General features: G+C 38.3%; 1 protein-coding gene across 1 annotated transcript in view; it reads left to right on the top strand.

Annotated features, from left to right (window-relative positions):
- Positions 1 to 16,608, top strand: part of IGF1R (insulin like growth factor 1 receptor) — a 150,712-nt gene that overhangs the window by 107,648 nt on the left and 26,456 nt on the right. The window contains exons 8-17 of the mRNA XM_072402669.1: positions 164 to 402; positions 1,205 to 1,372; positions 2,832 to 3,039; positions 5,517 to 5,803; positions 6,608 to 6,741; positions 7,724 to 7,886; positions 8,630 to 8,735; positions 10,540 to 10,610; positions 16,162 to 16,391; positions 16,484 to 16,594. Coding sequence (XP_072258770.1) covers positions 164 to 402; positions 1,205 to 1,372; positions 2,832 to 3,039; positions 5,517 to 5,803; positions 6,608 to 6,741; positions 7,724 to 7,886; positions 8,630 to 8,735; positions 10,540 to 10,610; positions 16,162 to 16,391; positions 16,484 to 16,594 — 1,717 coding nt within the window. The remainder of the gene's footprint in view (positions 1 to 163; positions 403 to 1,204; positions 1,373 to 2,831; positions 3,040 to 5,516; positions 5,804 to 6,607; positions 6,742 to 7,723; positions 7,887 to 8,629; positions 8,736 to 10,539; positions 10,611 to 16,161; positions 16,392 to 16,483; positions 16,595 to 16,608) is intronic.

Consider the following 16,608-nt stretch of genomic DNA (forward strand, 5'->3'; position numbering starts at 1 on the left):
CAGAAAGGGAAGTTGCTTTTATAAGTTACAACATTGAAATGTTAAATGCCATTGTACAGTCAAAGTAGTGAATAGTTACGTGTTACTACAGCCATATTACGTTAAATATATCTAAAATCTATTTTTTTTTTCTGGTTGGTTTTTTTGTTTGTTTGCCTTTTAGCCCTGTTCCTGATGTTACGGAATTTGATGGTCAAGATGCGTGTGGGTCGAACAGCTGGAACATGCTGGATGTCGACCTACCACAGAGCAATGATAAGAACCCAGGAGTCCTTCTGCAGGGTCTAAAGCCTTGGACCTCCTATGCAATCTTTGTGAAAGCCCTCACTCTTACCACAGCAGAGAGTCATCGAGTTCATGGAGCAAAGAGCAAGATTGTTTACATTCGCACAGATCCTGCAGGTATTTGCAAAAATTCATAATATTTTGTTGCTTTTTGACCTACTCCTAACTTGTGTTGTAATGTTGGCATGTTGTAAAGAAAGCAAAGGCATAGCTGCAATGCCTGTCATTTGTTTTTAAAACCTAACTTTTAGCACAGCAAGATAATTGCACGGTATGTCAGTTTTCATTCAGTTTTTTAAAACCTTTTAATTTTTTTTGTCTATGCCACTTATCTGAATTTACTAAATAGGAAATCCAGTTTATGATCATGACACAATTAACAAAAACATTTAAAATTTTGTTCTTTTATTACTCCACCACTGTGCACTTGTCGCTAACGTTTTACAAATGTTGAAGTAAATCTTTCCCTTTTTGGGATAGAGATGTCACAATGTTATTTGGCTGCTGAATCATTAGCCGTCAAACTTAAGCAACTGATTTTTTGATTTCCAATCAGAAGTGCATTAATCACACTTGTTGGTAAATATTGATTGAAAGTACAAATTGCATCATGGGTGTGGATGGTCTAACTGGAATTCTGTTTACTTCCTATCTGAAATATACAACTAGGGCCACGATATTGTACACACATGTGCAGTGTTTAGGAACTTCCTACCAAGTCAGTCACACAGTTGAAGACAAATCTGCTTTGGTGTTCAGCCAGACATGTCTGCAAGTTAACCAGCATTTGACAATCTCAATATTTAAAGGAAAAACAAAAGAAATAATCGTTTTAATATAAAATAAGAAATTTGGCTATTTGTACATGTTACAGCATGTAGTTTGTTGACTAACTTTGTTTTTTTGACCCCCTGTTTAGTTCCCTCCATTCCCCTGGATGTCATTTCTGCCTCCAACTCTTCATCTCAACTGATTGTAAAGTGGAAGCCTCCTTCTCTTCCAAATGGCAATCTCTCCTATTACATTGTGCGCTGGCAGCAACAACCCCAGGACAGTTATCTTTACAAGCACAACTACTGCTCTAAAGGTGCCATTCTTATTTGTGTGTGTGTGTGAGAGTTGGGTACACAGATACAGTTTATAAGAGGCTAGGCTTGCTAAGGATGTGTAAAGGTCTGTGAAAATCAAATTGTAAATTGGATCTCCATTAAGATATAAATACAACTTTACATTTCGGGTGTTCTTCTACATATGCATAAATAAAGGAGCCGTAAAAAAGCTTGCACACTTTTGTTTAAACCAATACAAATATTTTTTATGGCCTTCCTAAAGGGAAAAAATAAAAGTAGAATATACATAACTGACACTTTTTGATTTATATCTGTCGGTCGTTTGAAAATATGTGAGACTGAATTCACAAAGCTAACACACCAGGAGACGTATACGTCCTTCAAGAAAATGACAGTTGTTTAAAAATTACTGTCATGTGGCTGAAAATAGTCTTAGGCTGGTGGTAAATCTTTGTGAACTGAGCCTGTAGTGTTTGAAGCTATGCAATCCGGGGGGAATGCAGTTGGTAAATTCCACTTTTCTTTTAAAAGACCCGTAGTGGAATACCATGCATACTTCCTAAGAGCTAGTCGTGACGGTGGAGGGTTTCAAAAATGTCTGAGGCGCAGCTTCTATAGATAGTTTTTGTATTGATTTGTTTTTATAGCCAGTTGGTGGGTGTGCAAAGTGCTTGTTCACATGGACAGTTTTGTAGCAGTTGGTAAAATGGTTTTCTAAGAATTTGTTTGCTTAGATAACCATAAAGCACTTTGTGGGTGCAGGTATATTTCTTTCTTGTGACATCTCAGTACGCTTGTCTTTCCAAGCAGACCTAAATAGGAATACATATACATATATCATTTTTTTTTTTTTTTGTAAGCTTTTGTTTTCATATGTAAACACTTGTAGTTGTCCATCTCAAATATTCTTTTACTCTATATCAAATGCCTAACAGTTTAATATTATTACAAAGTATTTATTTACCTACTTATTATGCAGTGCTGTCCAAAGTCATGTCATTGGCTTTCCCTCAAAGGGGCTCACAATTTAGTGTCCCTAGTATAGTCATATGTCTTTTACACAGTTTAACATCAATTTTGTGGGGAAACCAAATAACCTAACCACATGTTTTTGGAATGTAGGAGGAAACTAAGGTACACGAAGGAAACCCTCACAAACATGGGGAGAACCTGCAAACTCCATGCAGATAGTGTCTTTGAGATTTGAACCCGGGACTTAGTGCTGCAAAGGCCAGAGTGCTAACCTCTGAACCACTGTGCTGCCTGGAGGATCAGTTAAAATAATTTGCTCAAAAGGAGCCATCAACTTTATTATATTTATCTTATTTACAATATTTTAAGATAGTCATCTTCTGTTTAATTATTCCATTATATGTTCATAAATCTAATCTACCTTTGTCTAGGTGTTTGTATTAACATATAGCTTTGGGGCTGGATTCTGGTGTTCATTTTCCGGATTATATGTGTTTTTTACAGATAAAGTGCCTAGTCGAAAATATGCCAATGAGACAATTGATCCAGAGGACGAGAAGGAACCCACCAAGACAGATTCTGGAGGAGGCCGAGAAAAAGGAACGTGCTGCGCTTGTCCCAAAACCGAAGCAGAGAAGAAGAAAGAAAAAGATGAGGCTGAGTATAGAAAGATGTTTGAGAACTTTCTACATAACTCCATCTTTGTACCCAGGTAACACAACTTAGTCCAACATATGTGTATTATAAGTGCCTTCAAGGCAAGGGGGACATTGTTTTTTTATTTATCATTCCAAAGAGTCTTCTGTCTTATTTCTGTTTAAGCACCTCAGCATTGGACAAACTTTTCAGCATCCATTTTTCTAAGACGGTCAGATGCGTGTGTTCCTACTGCGTGCTCTGGTTCCATTCTCCGTGCTGTGTCCTGTAGTAACTGGTGGTGCTAACTGAAGGAACCACACGTCAGTAGAGACATAGGCACCCAAATATACAGTTAGCTTTTAATTTTTTGAGAAAAACTGAGTTTCTCTTTAAACATACCTGACTTAAAAACACAGTTTTCTTAAGCTCTGTACTTATTTACGTAAAAGTTGGCCAGGCTAAGTTGGCAAGAAAAAAAATGTTTCAGAGTAGGGAAAAAGCAAGATGTAGCTGCAGGAGGAATGTGAAGCAGGATTTTGTTTAATCCTACCTGACAAGTACAGGCAGCCCAAGGAGAGGAAAAGTCTATCCAAGGGGGTGGTCGAATCACAATGGAAAGTCCTAATGTCTTGTGTTTTGTGTGACATCATGCTTACCTGCTGTTTGTGTCTTAACCCCTTCCATGCAAACAACGTTCAAAAATTGCATGATTCATAAAAGAATTTGATTATACCTCATTTCTGTCCTTGGCAACTGGGCCTCAAGTTATAAAGGGTGTAGTTTATGTTAAATATGGCCCTGCCATTCAATTTCTTGTGAATTCTTTAAGATTGTCACTTTAGTTAATTACAGTACAGCCACCATAAAATTATCACTCTTACCCCCCTCATCTAGTCCTCCATTTCCTCCAAAATAAATTGGCCTTTAGATGTAATATCTACAAATCTAAATATACCTTTTTATCATGTTTTTAAATATTTGCTGGAAGTTTGAAATAACATTTTAGACAAAATGGCACTTTTGCAGGAAGATGAGACTGTCCAAGCATCTGTTTCCATCGCTGAATACTTTGAACAGGATACCAGCAAACAATTTAGATTTTTAAAATATTCCATGTGAATGGCAACTGAATGTAGAGTGTTTGCGAAACTTCTAAAGAGGAGACAAAAGTGAATTTGTCACTCGTTGCAATTCTTGTTAAAAGTAGATCATGTTTCTTAGCTACTTTGAGTGCAATACCACCCTCCTTCATCTTCAGCTCTGGCTGAGGAGTCTGTAAGATACACACACACTAGATGGTGATGAATGTAAATGCTGGATGGCTTATGACTTCATCCTGCCCAAGCTTGTCTGAAGATTCAGAAAATTTCTGTTTTTACAGAGAAGAGGAAATAAATGTATGTAGACAGGTGATCCTCATTTGCCCTTCTCATTAGGATGAGGAGGGGCTCTTTGATTCTCTCTCTTTTTAGAAACCTATAAACATTATAACATATAACGTAAAACATTGTTCAATTTTCTCCAACGGGGAAAAAAATTCCTTCTTGATTCCATGAAGCAATCAGATAATCTCTGGATCAACAGACTCTGTTGTCTTTATTTTAAAACTTTAATACCAAGAAATTGTTTTAATATGTTATATTTTGTTTTCCCCAACCTTATAAAACAATCTGCCTAATTTTATTTAACTTTTTGTAGTTATTTTGGCATCTGCCTGTCTGCTGTTTTTTTGTCTAATGAAGAATGATTGACAGGTCAGTCAAGTTTCCTCCTAGGATACCCGCATCACATATCTCAGGGTTCTGCAGCCACAATAGACAATGATATCTCATCCTAGCAGAGGTGACTCTGTCACAATGCCAGATCTTGATTTGTATATGCATGGAATCTAGTGCCAGATCCTAAGGAGGAAAAGGCCAGGTCTTGATGACATGGGCAATAAAGATAGCAGCATGAGCAACAGAAAAGGTTGGATTCGCTGAGGATGTAGTTATGTTTACTGAGTAATTTAAACCCATAAAAATACACAAATGGATGTGCAAGGTCTGTTTCAAAGCAGTTTTTTAAAATAGTGATAGAAAAGAATTTCGGTCAGCTTTTTATTTGTCCTAGTGACCACAAGAGTATGGGACAATTTGCATAAAACTGGAAAACCATTCCTAAACCAGGGGCCTTTGACAATGTCTACCAACTACATAAAATGCCATTTAAACATTTTACCAGGACAATTTGACAATTTACACCTTCACTCTTGGTACTTTATACAGTTACTAGATTTCCCAGACTTTACAGCACCATAGTGAATAAATTGTGGAAAGAGAACAGGGTGGTTTCACAACCTTTTAAACCTCAAATCGTGTTCTTGGACAATCGGCATCTGCTTTCACATATTACAAGATAACATCTGTTAACTGTGGGGTTTTAATTTCTTGAGTATGTTTTTGAATCCCAGAAAGATAAGTGCTGTCTTTTCCTCCAATATTACACAACAAGTTTAGTCAAATATGAATAACTTCTAACAGATCCTCTTGTTCTGTTTTTTTTGGGTAGACCGGATCGCAGGAGACGTGATGTATTTGGTACTGCAAATTCAACACTGTCAGCCGACAGCAGGAATAGCACCACACAGGACTTCTCTAATGTGTCTGACTCTGAACCAAAGGAAAAGGAATATCCATTCTATGAAACAAAGGTGGATTACAAACATGAGAGGACGGTTATTTCAAACCTGCTGCCATTTACTCTCTACCGCATTGATATTCATAGCTGCAACCATGCAGCAGAAAAACTTGGCTGCAGTGCTTCCAACTTTGTCTTTGCCAGAACCATGCCGGCAGGTTAGTACTAACAAGTTTTTTTTTTACCAGCCCAACATTTTCGTGCATTACTATTCAGTGGCCATGGCATAGTTCCTTAATCCCAAGTTGCACCAGTTCAGCCGACTTAGACTGGTAGACCTGGTGTGGTGTTTGATTACCAAATGCAATCCTATTTTCATTTTTTTGTTCTTCTGAACCTGTTAATGAGCAATACTTTCTTGAAATGGAATGTCATGATGGAAACAGAGTTCAGAAGAGAGCCTTTTAAACTGAGTCTTTATCCTTAAAATAGCTATTGAGGACAGGCGAACAACCTGGGAGTATGGCTTTGTCAGGCATAAGGTAAAGAAAAAAATGTAAAAAGGACACAAGATAAAAATATCATCAGGGTCTCATTTGCCCCCAATCTTCATGAAAAAAGTGAGTTTTTTTCCTTTTAGTAGGAGGGTTCCCCTTGTTTTTGTTTATTGTCAGGTAAATTGTCGCTAATAATATAGGAAACTAGGATATATCCCTTGGAAACCCAACAAGGGTCCTATCCCGCCCTCCCCACTGTATCCAAAACTACGAAAAATATTTTGGCTTTGCCCACACTTTTAATTGTGTTGAGCTCTTTATATTCTTCTCTCTGGCCATCCAACTTTTTTTCATAAAATCAGTGTTGCAGATTGAAAGGAGGATACAGTACACATAGCAAGTAACCCTTAGACTTTAAATAAATCATTGGCAGGAATTTATCTGTTGGTTGTGCAAAGTATTTGCAAATGTAATTTTTTTTGTAAGTTTTTGTGATGCAAAACTCTGAATGTTGTATTTTATCAGCTGGTGGCGATAATATACCTGGAGCGGTTATCACTGAGGAAGCAGAAGACAATGCAGTCATTCTAAAGTGGCTAGAGCCTCCTAATCCTAATGGACTTGTTCTAATGTATGAGATTGAATTCAAGCAGGGGGAGGTAAGTGATGTGTACCCCCCCCCCCCCCACACCAAACATAATGCTTTCAGGATGCATCTAGAACATAATGCCAGTGTTTGAATTTGGTAACACAATGTAGATTACATACACACCTCACATGGGATCAGCCAGATGCAAAACCATTAGAAAGCGTGTAGCCTAGTTGGTTAAAAACCTTGCTTATCTTTTAGATTTTTTAAATGACAGGCTGAAATTAGAATATTTTGCAAAATAGACAAATCAATTGTGGAATTAGTTCATTGGACCATTTTGTAGCTTCATATTTTTCTTTTTTGAAGTTTAGCTTTATTTAAAAAAAACAAAAAAACAAAGTGGTAAATTAAGGTTTTATAAAAGGCAAATGTTGTACATCCTACTGAAGTAGGTAGTGTGCAGTTGTCGTCTCCCATTCAGCATAGGGCATGGGAGGCCACTCTTCTTACATGTATCCTATGTCGATTCAGCCTCTAGACCAATGTGAGAATTTTCCACTTGGGGGCTGAGATACTTAAAGTAAAAAAAATCACTTGGGTCAGAACGGTCTCATGCTGTATTGCATAAATTATGATGCGGTCCTTTACAGTAAAATTTATATTTAATGCCGCACTATTGCAAATCCCCAGCTCAACCACAGTGGAAATGAATTAAATGCAGTGCAAAGATGTGAATCATTTGTGGATTGTGGTGTAATCCAAGTGAATGTTCATCAAGTTCAAGCAGTGCACAAATGCATAGCACACTGCAAAGGTCAATTAGTCACTTGCTCAAGGTAGTAGTGGTTTACACAAAGTCAAGGCCATTTCTAGACAAATTAAGGCATACAAATTAGCTTGTCATTTGTTTAATACATATTTCTCCACTGCATAGCTGTGCATTTCTGTCCCTCGTCATCTCCCATGCTCATTTTTCTATTCTTTTTTTCTTGTGTACTCCTTTGATTTTTAATCCTGACTTTAGTCTTTATTTTATGCTGTTTCCCCAGCAACGCTTTAAAGAATGTGTTTCCAGACAAGACTATAGTAATTTGGGAGGCACCAAACTCACACGGCTGAACCCAGGCAACTACACTTCGCAGGTGCGCGCCATTTCGCTTTCTGGAAATGGTTCATGGACCGACATGGTGTCATTTTTTGTGAAGGAGAGATGTGAGTAGCCCTTTATTTTCAGTCCAACTATAAGGGATGGGCTTCAATGGAATTATACTCGCCTTACCTCCAGTAAGAGCTGTCATTTTCCTCCAGTCTTCTTGCGCCTTCAAGATTTGGATCATCTTAATTTGGAGTACCAGTATGAATTTACCCCTGTGCATGCATGGGGAGTATATTCATCTCTGCACATTCTAAATTGTACACTGAGCTGCATATGTTCACCTATGTTCATTTTTCAGCCTAAAGTTTTTAAATTGGTAAAACTAGGAATGTAGTAATACTCTTAAATCTATAGCGGAAGAACAGTTGATGATTGATCAGCAAAATATAACATTTATGTCTGAAAATATATGTACTAAACAAGCACTTTAGCCCATTGAATGTTTTTGTTGTCACTTGGTTATTGACCTATGTGCTAAAATCTTTAGCGTGGTACAGCATATGCACAAATGCATGTGACCACAGCCCTAAAATTGATATGTCAATAACACATATCTGTGTCACAGTGTCCTTACCTACACAGAAGATAGTTGTCTACTTTGTAACTTTGCTGTGCAGTGGGTGCTTTAGTATCCTCTGTCTAGACTAATGGAGGCTCGTGGTCAGACACACCTAAAATGAAAGGTGCAATTATTTTAAAAATCACTATTGGTAATTTTTTTGTCAGATATTTTTTTATTTTTTTTTAACTATTGTCTGCCTTTTGTTAGCACATTATGACCTTTTCTTGTTTTGTACAGCTCTTGAGAATGATAACCTCATGCACCTGGCTGTGGTCCTTCCAGTCACTACAGTTTTAATACTTGTGACCATCTTTGTCGTTGCCTGCTATGTCACCAAAAAGAGGTAAAAGTGCTTTGTTGTAATGCAATGTTTCTCAACCAAGGTTCCTTGGGTAATGAGCAATTTGTGCCTCTCAGGTCAGGTTAACTGACACCAATGATCCTTTTGGCTATCTGTAAGGGTGACATTCTTCCTACTGGCCAGCAATGTAAGAAGCATTCTTCCTACTGACCCCCACACTAATGTACTGTGAGTTGTGGATATAGTAATTAGAGCATAAAACTAAAAACTGTTGGGAAAGGCTGTTCTAATAGGTAACACAGAAGACTCATGACACATTCAAATGATGTGTTCCACTATAAAAAAAAAAGCCAATTCCATGCAAATTTTGGGTGCTTGTAAGATTGATGTCATGTAGGGCCTGTGTGCACTTGTATACCAGTAGACAGATGAATGATTTCCACATTTACCTTTTATTTAGGTTAAGCAAACCAAGGTGCCATTCTAGGTATAAGGTTTTGTAAATGTTGTTTTGGTTTTGTCTCCCATTTCAATTACCTTGTGACTATGACTAGTGTTTACAAAAGGAGGATTAAAAATGAACTGATGAGAAAAGCTTATATTTTTCTGTGATTACTCCTTGGAACAACCAGTATTTTACAGGATTAAACTAAAAAGTTTCATATCTGTTGGGGCATGCATGCATATCATATGAGGCAGAAGAACACTGCGCCATTTTTTTTTCTTTTTACAGGGACATGTCCTCAAAACATTAAAGTGAAAGTTTAAATCTGTTCAAGTTTCAGAACCAAGTACAATGTAAATGATCTGGTTTTGCTCTATAGGTCAACAAACCATACATATATTTATTACATCAATGAGGTGTTTCCCCTCATCTAAGGTGTTTCCCCTCATTTAATTTTAGCCTTTACTATTAGGATCGTTGTTGGCCAATGCAATGGTAGATTTAAAGAGGAGATGGAATCCTTTAATCTATCGCCTCATTTTCTGATAGCAACTTTGTTGTTTTAAAGTAGATTGTGCGGATATCTGCATGTGATATCTTGAACTTTTCTTAAAGGAAGAAAAAAAATAATTTTATGCCAAATAGCTTTGGCATATATTTTTATGGTAGACATGGCTATGTATTTTGACCCTTTACATGCTTTGCTTTCAGATTCTGTGTACATATTTATAAAAATGTTTTTAATTCTTTGCAAGTGGAGGTATTTATTTTCACATATTCTTGTCTTCTCCACATGCTATTCTCTACATAATATAGGTTATCATGCATGATGCTTTGTGTTGTACCTAGAGTCATGCAAGTAAACAACTGAATAACCAATTGTAGCATTTTCTTGCTCAGGTGATTAGAGGTTATGTATCCCAAGCACCAGGCAACAATAAAAATTGTATGTAAATATTACCATATTCACAGCTTAGGCTACGTACTCACGTCAGATGATTTTTGTCTGATAATAGCACTGATATCGGACAAGAATCTGGTGTGTATACAGTGTTTGCTGTTCTGATGACCATCCTGGCAGATCCACGGACAATGAACATGGAAAGATCATAATAAAAGTGAAGGGGAGAGAGCACAGAGGGGTGCTGCTCTGTCAATCTCTCCTCTCTTAAGAGCAGAACGGTGCTGTATGTACAGAGGTTGTTCATGCATCGTGCAGTAGTTTGTACTTTCCAACGACAATTATTACACGTGTGTACACAGCCTTACTTCTGTTCTGTTTGAAAGTATTAATACAGGAGTTTTGCGTCTTCCATGATTTATTCTAGTTTTCATGTATTGAATTTAGTCAAAAATTGTTTGATACCCATCAGAAAAATGTCAACCTTTTCACTCTTACAGGAACAGTGACCGACTAGGAAATGGCGTGCTGTACGCATCAGTGAATCCCGAATATTTCAGTGCAGCAGAAAGTAAGTATTTGCTGCCATGATTTAATGTAATTTGTGCTATTTAGTTGCAGGTACCGATTTGTGCTTTATCCAGACCTACAAAAGAAAGCTCCTGTGAATCTGCATATCCTGTAGCAGTTCAGTGTTTTCACTATTATAATTTGGTGTTTCTGGACATTGTTTTAGCAGGCTTGTTTTCTTAGTTGTCAGAGTGAAAACACCAAACTTTGTTTTGCTGAACTGAACAAGTTTAGGCATGATTCATCATCACACTGGTACTATAAAAATATTCATCTTCCACTGTGATTGTAGTTTGGTAAAGTTCATAGCCTTGCAGCTTGTACCATGTGTACCCAGGTTAGCATACTATAGACCTACACACACCGATTTAGGTTTTTGTCACCTGCAATGATTGGCTCAGGTGAAAATCTAATTAGTTTAGCAGTCCCCAATCATCCTTTATTGATATGATACGCAAGTGTTGTAAGTAAAGATATTTCAATGTTGAGGATGATTGCAATGAAATTTGTGGCATGTGCAAGCTAGAGTGTGGTCTGTTCATAGAACACTAACTTCATTGTGACCATACCTTGATCATTTCTGCTTGGTTTACATACTCATACATTTATTAAATAGGAAAGACACATAACACTGTGTCCTGTGCTTTTCTGGCATAGTTTGTGTTCCACTGCGTAAATATGTATTGGATTGGTCTTTGAAATACTAACTAGGTGCTGTTTGCATGCGGTCACATTGTGCAAGCTCTGTTTTCTATGCGTTATCAGACATATGCTGCAGGAACATGTGTTCAATGCATATTACTATGTACTATGTAGTCCCATTTATTTTTGACAGCAGTCTAATGTGACTTCGAATTGTGGCAAATCTTTTAACACGTGTTGCCATGTATAGCTCGGCCAAAAGTTGCATTTTTCATTTACTGTGGCATGGAGGCAGTGAATGGTATGGTTTGCGTATGGAGATGTTCTCCCAAGGCAAGCCTTCTGTAACACATGTGTGAATTGGTTATAATTCCATGACATAAACAAGTGCTATCTTTTTCAGACTTTTTTTTTACTTCCTGTATAAATACACAAAGTTCTGTGCTGTCTTCTGTACATCAATTGGCCTACACTTGCTCCCTAAGGGTGGCAACGGTGGACCATGCACTGTATTTCGGCATGGCTGCTGTAGTCTCAGCCAGGGGTCCATGTAGCAGCACAATAATGCAAGAAGACAAATGAGACATGGTTGTCACCACATATATTGTGGTTGTCTATATATTGACCTTTATGGCAGGGTTACTAGTTAATATCATCCCTTAGATTTTTTTTCGTGAGTTGAAAAACAACTTTTCAAATTACATTACCATAGTAAAGCTTATATTAGAATTTAGTGACTGGCTTTAGACCTACTTTAACACATAAAAACATTTATTTTTCTTTTGCCTTACTCAGAGTGGACTTTTAAAACTTGGATAACTGCGGATAACTTATCATTTTCCTTATATCTGCCTATATGTTTAAAGTATGAATATAGCTTTGACTTCACAGAAATAAGAACCTTTAAGAACGTTTTAATTGGAGCTATCACCAGGCTACCACCAGCCTGGTGGTAAGTAGAACTCTGTTGTAAAAAGCATAACTGACACCAGGCACCAGGATTGGAGAAGCTGGCAGAACAATGCATTTTAATAAGACAGACCTGCAAATTGTAGTCTTGGGAACTTGCTTCATAATAATCAAGCTTTTATTGCAATGAATTTCTGAACAGGTAAATGTTGTACATTTCATTCCTGCAAATCAGATACTGAGATAAATCTCCAAGCTGACTCCTCATTTACTGGAAATGATCTGCCATCATGTGCAGACCTTTCCTAACGCTTTCAGTTAAGTTTTACAAATCTGTATTTAACTCATGTGCAGTCTCGCCTGGAGGCATGTTGTTAAAATGCCATCCATATCATTTTTCTGACAATTTATAATTTTGTCTCTATTCTGCAGGCTGCCAATGTCTGTTTCTTCAATGCTCTTTGCGTGTAATGACAATGTAATGTAATGTTCTTTTCTGCAAAATGCATACTCTGACACTAAGATAAGGTGTATTCATAATAATTGAAGATATGAGCTTTTTACAATGCTTAAAAAGTCATTTAAGTGCTATATTTTAGGAAAGTAGGGCATAAGTTAAACTGTTACATTATTGGATTCTCTGCTTCTAAGGTAGATTTACTTACCTATTATGAGCCTCTTCTCTGCAGTGTTTTTATTTTATTTTGTAGGAAAATCTTGCAGCTCAATCAGCTTTATCAGAAATATTGTGTCATTAAGTACAGCAAACAGTGACAAGCTCCTGTACAGGTTCCTTGGATTGAGCCCTTGTAGATTAATCTATACATAGACAGAAATTCAATATGACCGTTTTAATAATTCTGGGAAAACCTGGCAGCCCAATGTTTAGTATTTTGGTCAGACTAGTAGGGTTAATAGGCAGTTTCACCTGAAGCTCACACGGGATTCATTGATGCTTTAGTAAGTGAGCCACTCCTTCTGGAGGAATTTGAGGTAGCACATACCAGAAGGTAACTCCAGATGCACCAAGACCCTGAAGCTGTATCTGTTTAAAAAAACAAAAAAAACTTTTTGCATTCATATTAATTACCCATCCAGCAAATTTTGAAAGCTTGTTGTTCTTTCCCCTGTTTATCCCATAATTACTTTCCACCTGGTTCTGGTTTTCCTGAGCCTCAGGGAGATTTAATCTGTTAAAGAATTTACTCTCCTCCCTCTGTGTCATATCCCCTTAAATCTTCAGGGTTTGGATGGGTCAGAAATGGCATTTTTATCTATCCATGTTTTTCTTTAACCTGCTATATTTCCTGTAACTCCTAAACGCATTGCCTTTTAGGATTTTACAACTTCAAATACCTCAAGTAACCGCAAATACTTATTTCTTAAATGCCTCCCACCTATAGTGAGGGAAAGAAGTATTTGATCCCCTGCGGATTTTGTACGTTTGCCCTCTGACAAAGAAATGACCAGTCTATAATTGTAATGGTAGGTTTATTGTAGCTGTGAGAGACAGAATAACAACAAAAGAACCCTCAAAAACCCAGTGCTCAAAAGTCAGAGCTTGGTGTGCATTATAATGAGTTAAATATGTATTTGATCCCTTTGCAAAAGATGACTTAGTACTTGGTGGCAAACCCCCCTTGTTGGCAATCACAGAGGTCAGACGTTTCTTGTAGTTGGCCACCAGGTTTGCACACCTTTTTTTTGTCCCACTCCTCTTTGCAGATCCTCTCCAAGTCAGTAAGGTTTCGAGGCTGATTTTTGGCAACTCGAAGCTTCAGCTCCCTCCACAGATGGGGATTAAGGTCTGGAGACAGGCTAGGCCACTTCAGGACCTTCATGTGCTTCTTCTTGAGCCACTCCTTTGTTGCCTTGGCCTTGTGTTTTGGGTCATTGTCATGCTGTAATAGCCATCCAGGACCCATTTTCAATGCCCTGAGGGAAGGAGGTGCTCACCCAAGATTTGACGGTACATGACCCCATCCATTGTCCCTTTGATGCGGTGAAAGTGTCCTGTCCCCTTAGCAGCAAAACACCCCCAAAGCATAATATGTCAACCTCCATGTTTGACAGTGGGGATGCTGTTCTTGGGGTCATGGGTAGCATTCCTCCTCCTCCAAACACGGCGAGTTGAGTTGATGCCAAATAGCTTAATTTCCGTCTCATCTGACCACAACACTTTCACACCATTTCTCCTCTGGATCATTCAGATGTTCATGGGCAAACTGCAGACGGGGCGTGTACATGTGCTATCTTGAGCAGGGGGACCTTGCTGGCTATGCAAGATTTAAGGCCTTCATGGTGCAATGTCTTACCAATTGTTTTCTTGGTGACTATGGTCCCAGCTGCCCTGAGATCATCGACAAGTTCCCCCTGTGTAGTTTGGGGGTAGCTTCGTCACTGTTCTCCTGATCATTGCAACTCCACGAGGGGAGATTTCGCATGGAGCCCCAGACTGAGGGGGGATTGGCAGTTATTTTGTGTTTGTTCCATTTGCGTATTACCTTCTCACCAAGCTGGTTGGCGATAGTCTTGTAGCCCAGTCCAGCCTTGTGTAGGTCTACAATCTTGTCCCTGACATCCTTGGACAGCTCTTTGGTCTTGGCCATGCTGGCTAATTTGGAATCTGAATGATTGATTGCTTTTGTGGACAGGTGTCTTTTATACAAGTACGGTAACTTGGATTAGGAGCACTCCCTTAAAGAGGTTGCTCCTAATCTCAGCTCGTTACCTGCATACAGGGAAGACACCAGGGAGCCCGAAATCTTGCTGGTTGATACGGGATCAAATACTTTTTTCACTTATTACAATGCACATCAAGCTCTGAGCACTGGGTTTTTGAGGGTTCTTTCGTTGTTATTCTGTCACTCGCCGCTACAATAAACCTACCATTACAATTATAGACTGGTCATTTCTTTATCAGAGGGCAAACGTACAAAATCGGCAGGGGATCAAATACTTCTTTCCCTCACTATACATACAGCAGCTATTACTCAATAAGACACCTCCAAAACATGTTTTTAAGTGCTGAGCTATGATAATCAGCCAGTAACGCTGTGAATGGATTAGCTATCTGCTGTTAGCTAATATTGCTAGATCTGGCTGTGGGCATGTTATCAGTTCACAACATTTCATTAACCTTTGTGTGTCCCTACAAGTTAAAAAAAAAAAAAAAAAAATGTTCTTTTTCTATTCCTTGAAGGACACAGCTCTGTTTTCAGACTATCACGCTCTATACTAGGTAAAGTGCCACCTGCAGGAGTCTAGGTTTGGCTGAAAAAAGGACAACCCAGAGGGGCAATACCCCCACACCTTTGGGCAAACTTAGGTTCATTGCATAGCATCTAGAAGTAAGAAGTAAGGAGTAAGTAAGAATTTCCTCCAGAAAGTTCTAGTTTCTTTAAACAAAGTTGTTGGCCGAGTGATTGTTTGCAAAGTATAGATATTTGTAGTCTTCATGGTTCCAGCCATTAAGTGCGGGTAGTTCCTCTATGTACATGTTTAAATTTCATAGCTCTGTTCGATATTTAGGCAGCCTGTGAGATTTGTTCCTGGATTGGTGATTCTGCTCTTCCCTTTCTGCTAGTCGAAAAGTTGGTTCTCCCTCTGCATTGGAAAAAATAATAATAAAAGAAACAAGTCTGCATGGCTGAGGAGGGTTCGGGGTTCTTGGAGCCCCAAGAAATCCCTGCTTCCCATCAATCAAAGTTTAACCTTTCAAAAGGAGTTGTACAAAAATGCTATTTTTACAATAAACTTAAGATCTTGTATTTGATCTAATAACTTATGTTTAACCCTTGTTGGTCCTGTAAAAGGACATATTGCATGATATAACGTATGCTGATCTATAACTATACCGGAACTTTTCAGTAACCTCCTGGCTGTTTTGGGGTAATTGCTTAGAAGTTGAGTCACAATAAAGAGGCTGCCCGTTCTGGGTTGAACACTGCTATATAAGCACATATATGACTGATGATATAACCCTGTGTGTTCTTTTACAGTGTATGTGCCAGATGAGTGGGAGGTGCCTCGAGAGAAGATCACCATGAACCGTGAGCTGGGGCAAGGCTCATTTGGCATGGTGTATGAAGGAATTGCGAAAGGGGTAGTAAAAGACGAGTCAGAGACAAGGGTAGCAATAAAAACAGTGAATGAAGCGGCTAGCATGCGAGAGAGAATAGAGTTCTTAAATGAAGCTTCAGTGATGAAAGAATTTAACTGTCATCATGTGGTATGTACAAAAGATGTTCTTTGCTAAAGATTCTCCTTGAAAGCAAAAAAACTGTACTCTTCTCTCTGATGATTTTTTTTTTCTGCTCCTAGGTCCGATTGTTAGGTGTTGTTTCCCAAGGTCAGCCCACACTTGTCATCATGGAGTTAATGACTCGTGGAGACCTCAAAAGCCACCTGAGATCTCTAAGGCCAGATTCTGAGGTCAGTAATGATTT

Source organism: Pyxicephalus adspersus, chromosome 2 (genome assembly GCF_032062135.1).
Source record: "Pyxicephalus adspersus chromosome 2, UCB_Pads_2.0, whole genome shotgun sequence".
Classification (NCBI taxonomy): domain Eukaryota; kingdom Metazoa; phylum Chordata; class Amphibia; order Anura; family Pyxicephalidae; genus Pyxicephalus; species Pyxicephalus adspersus.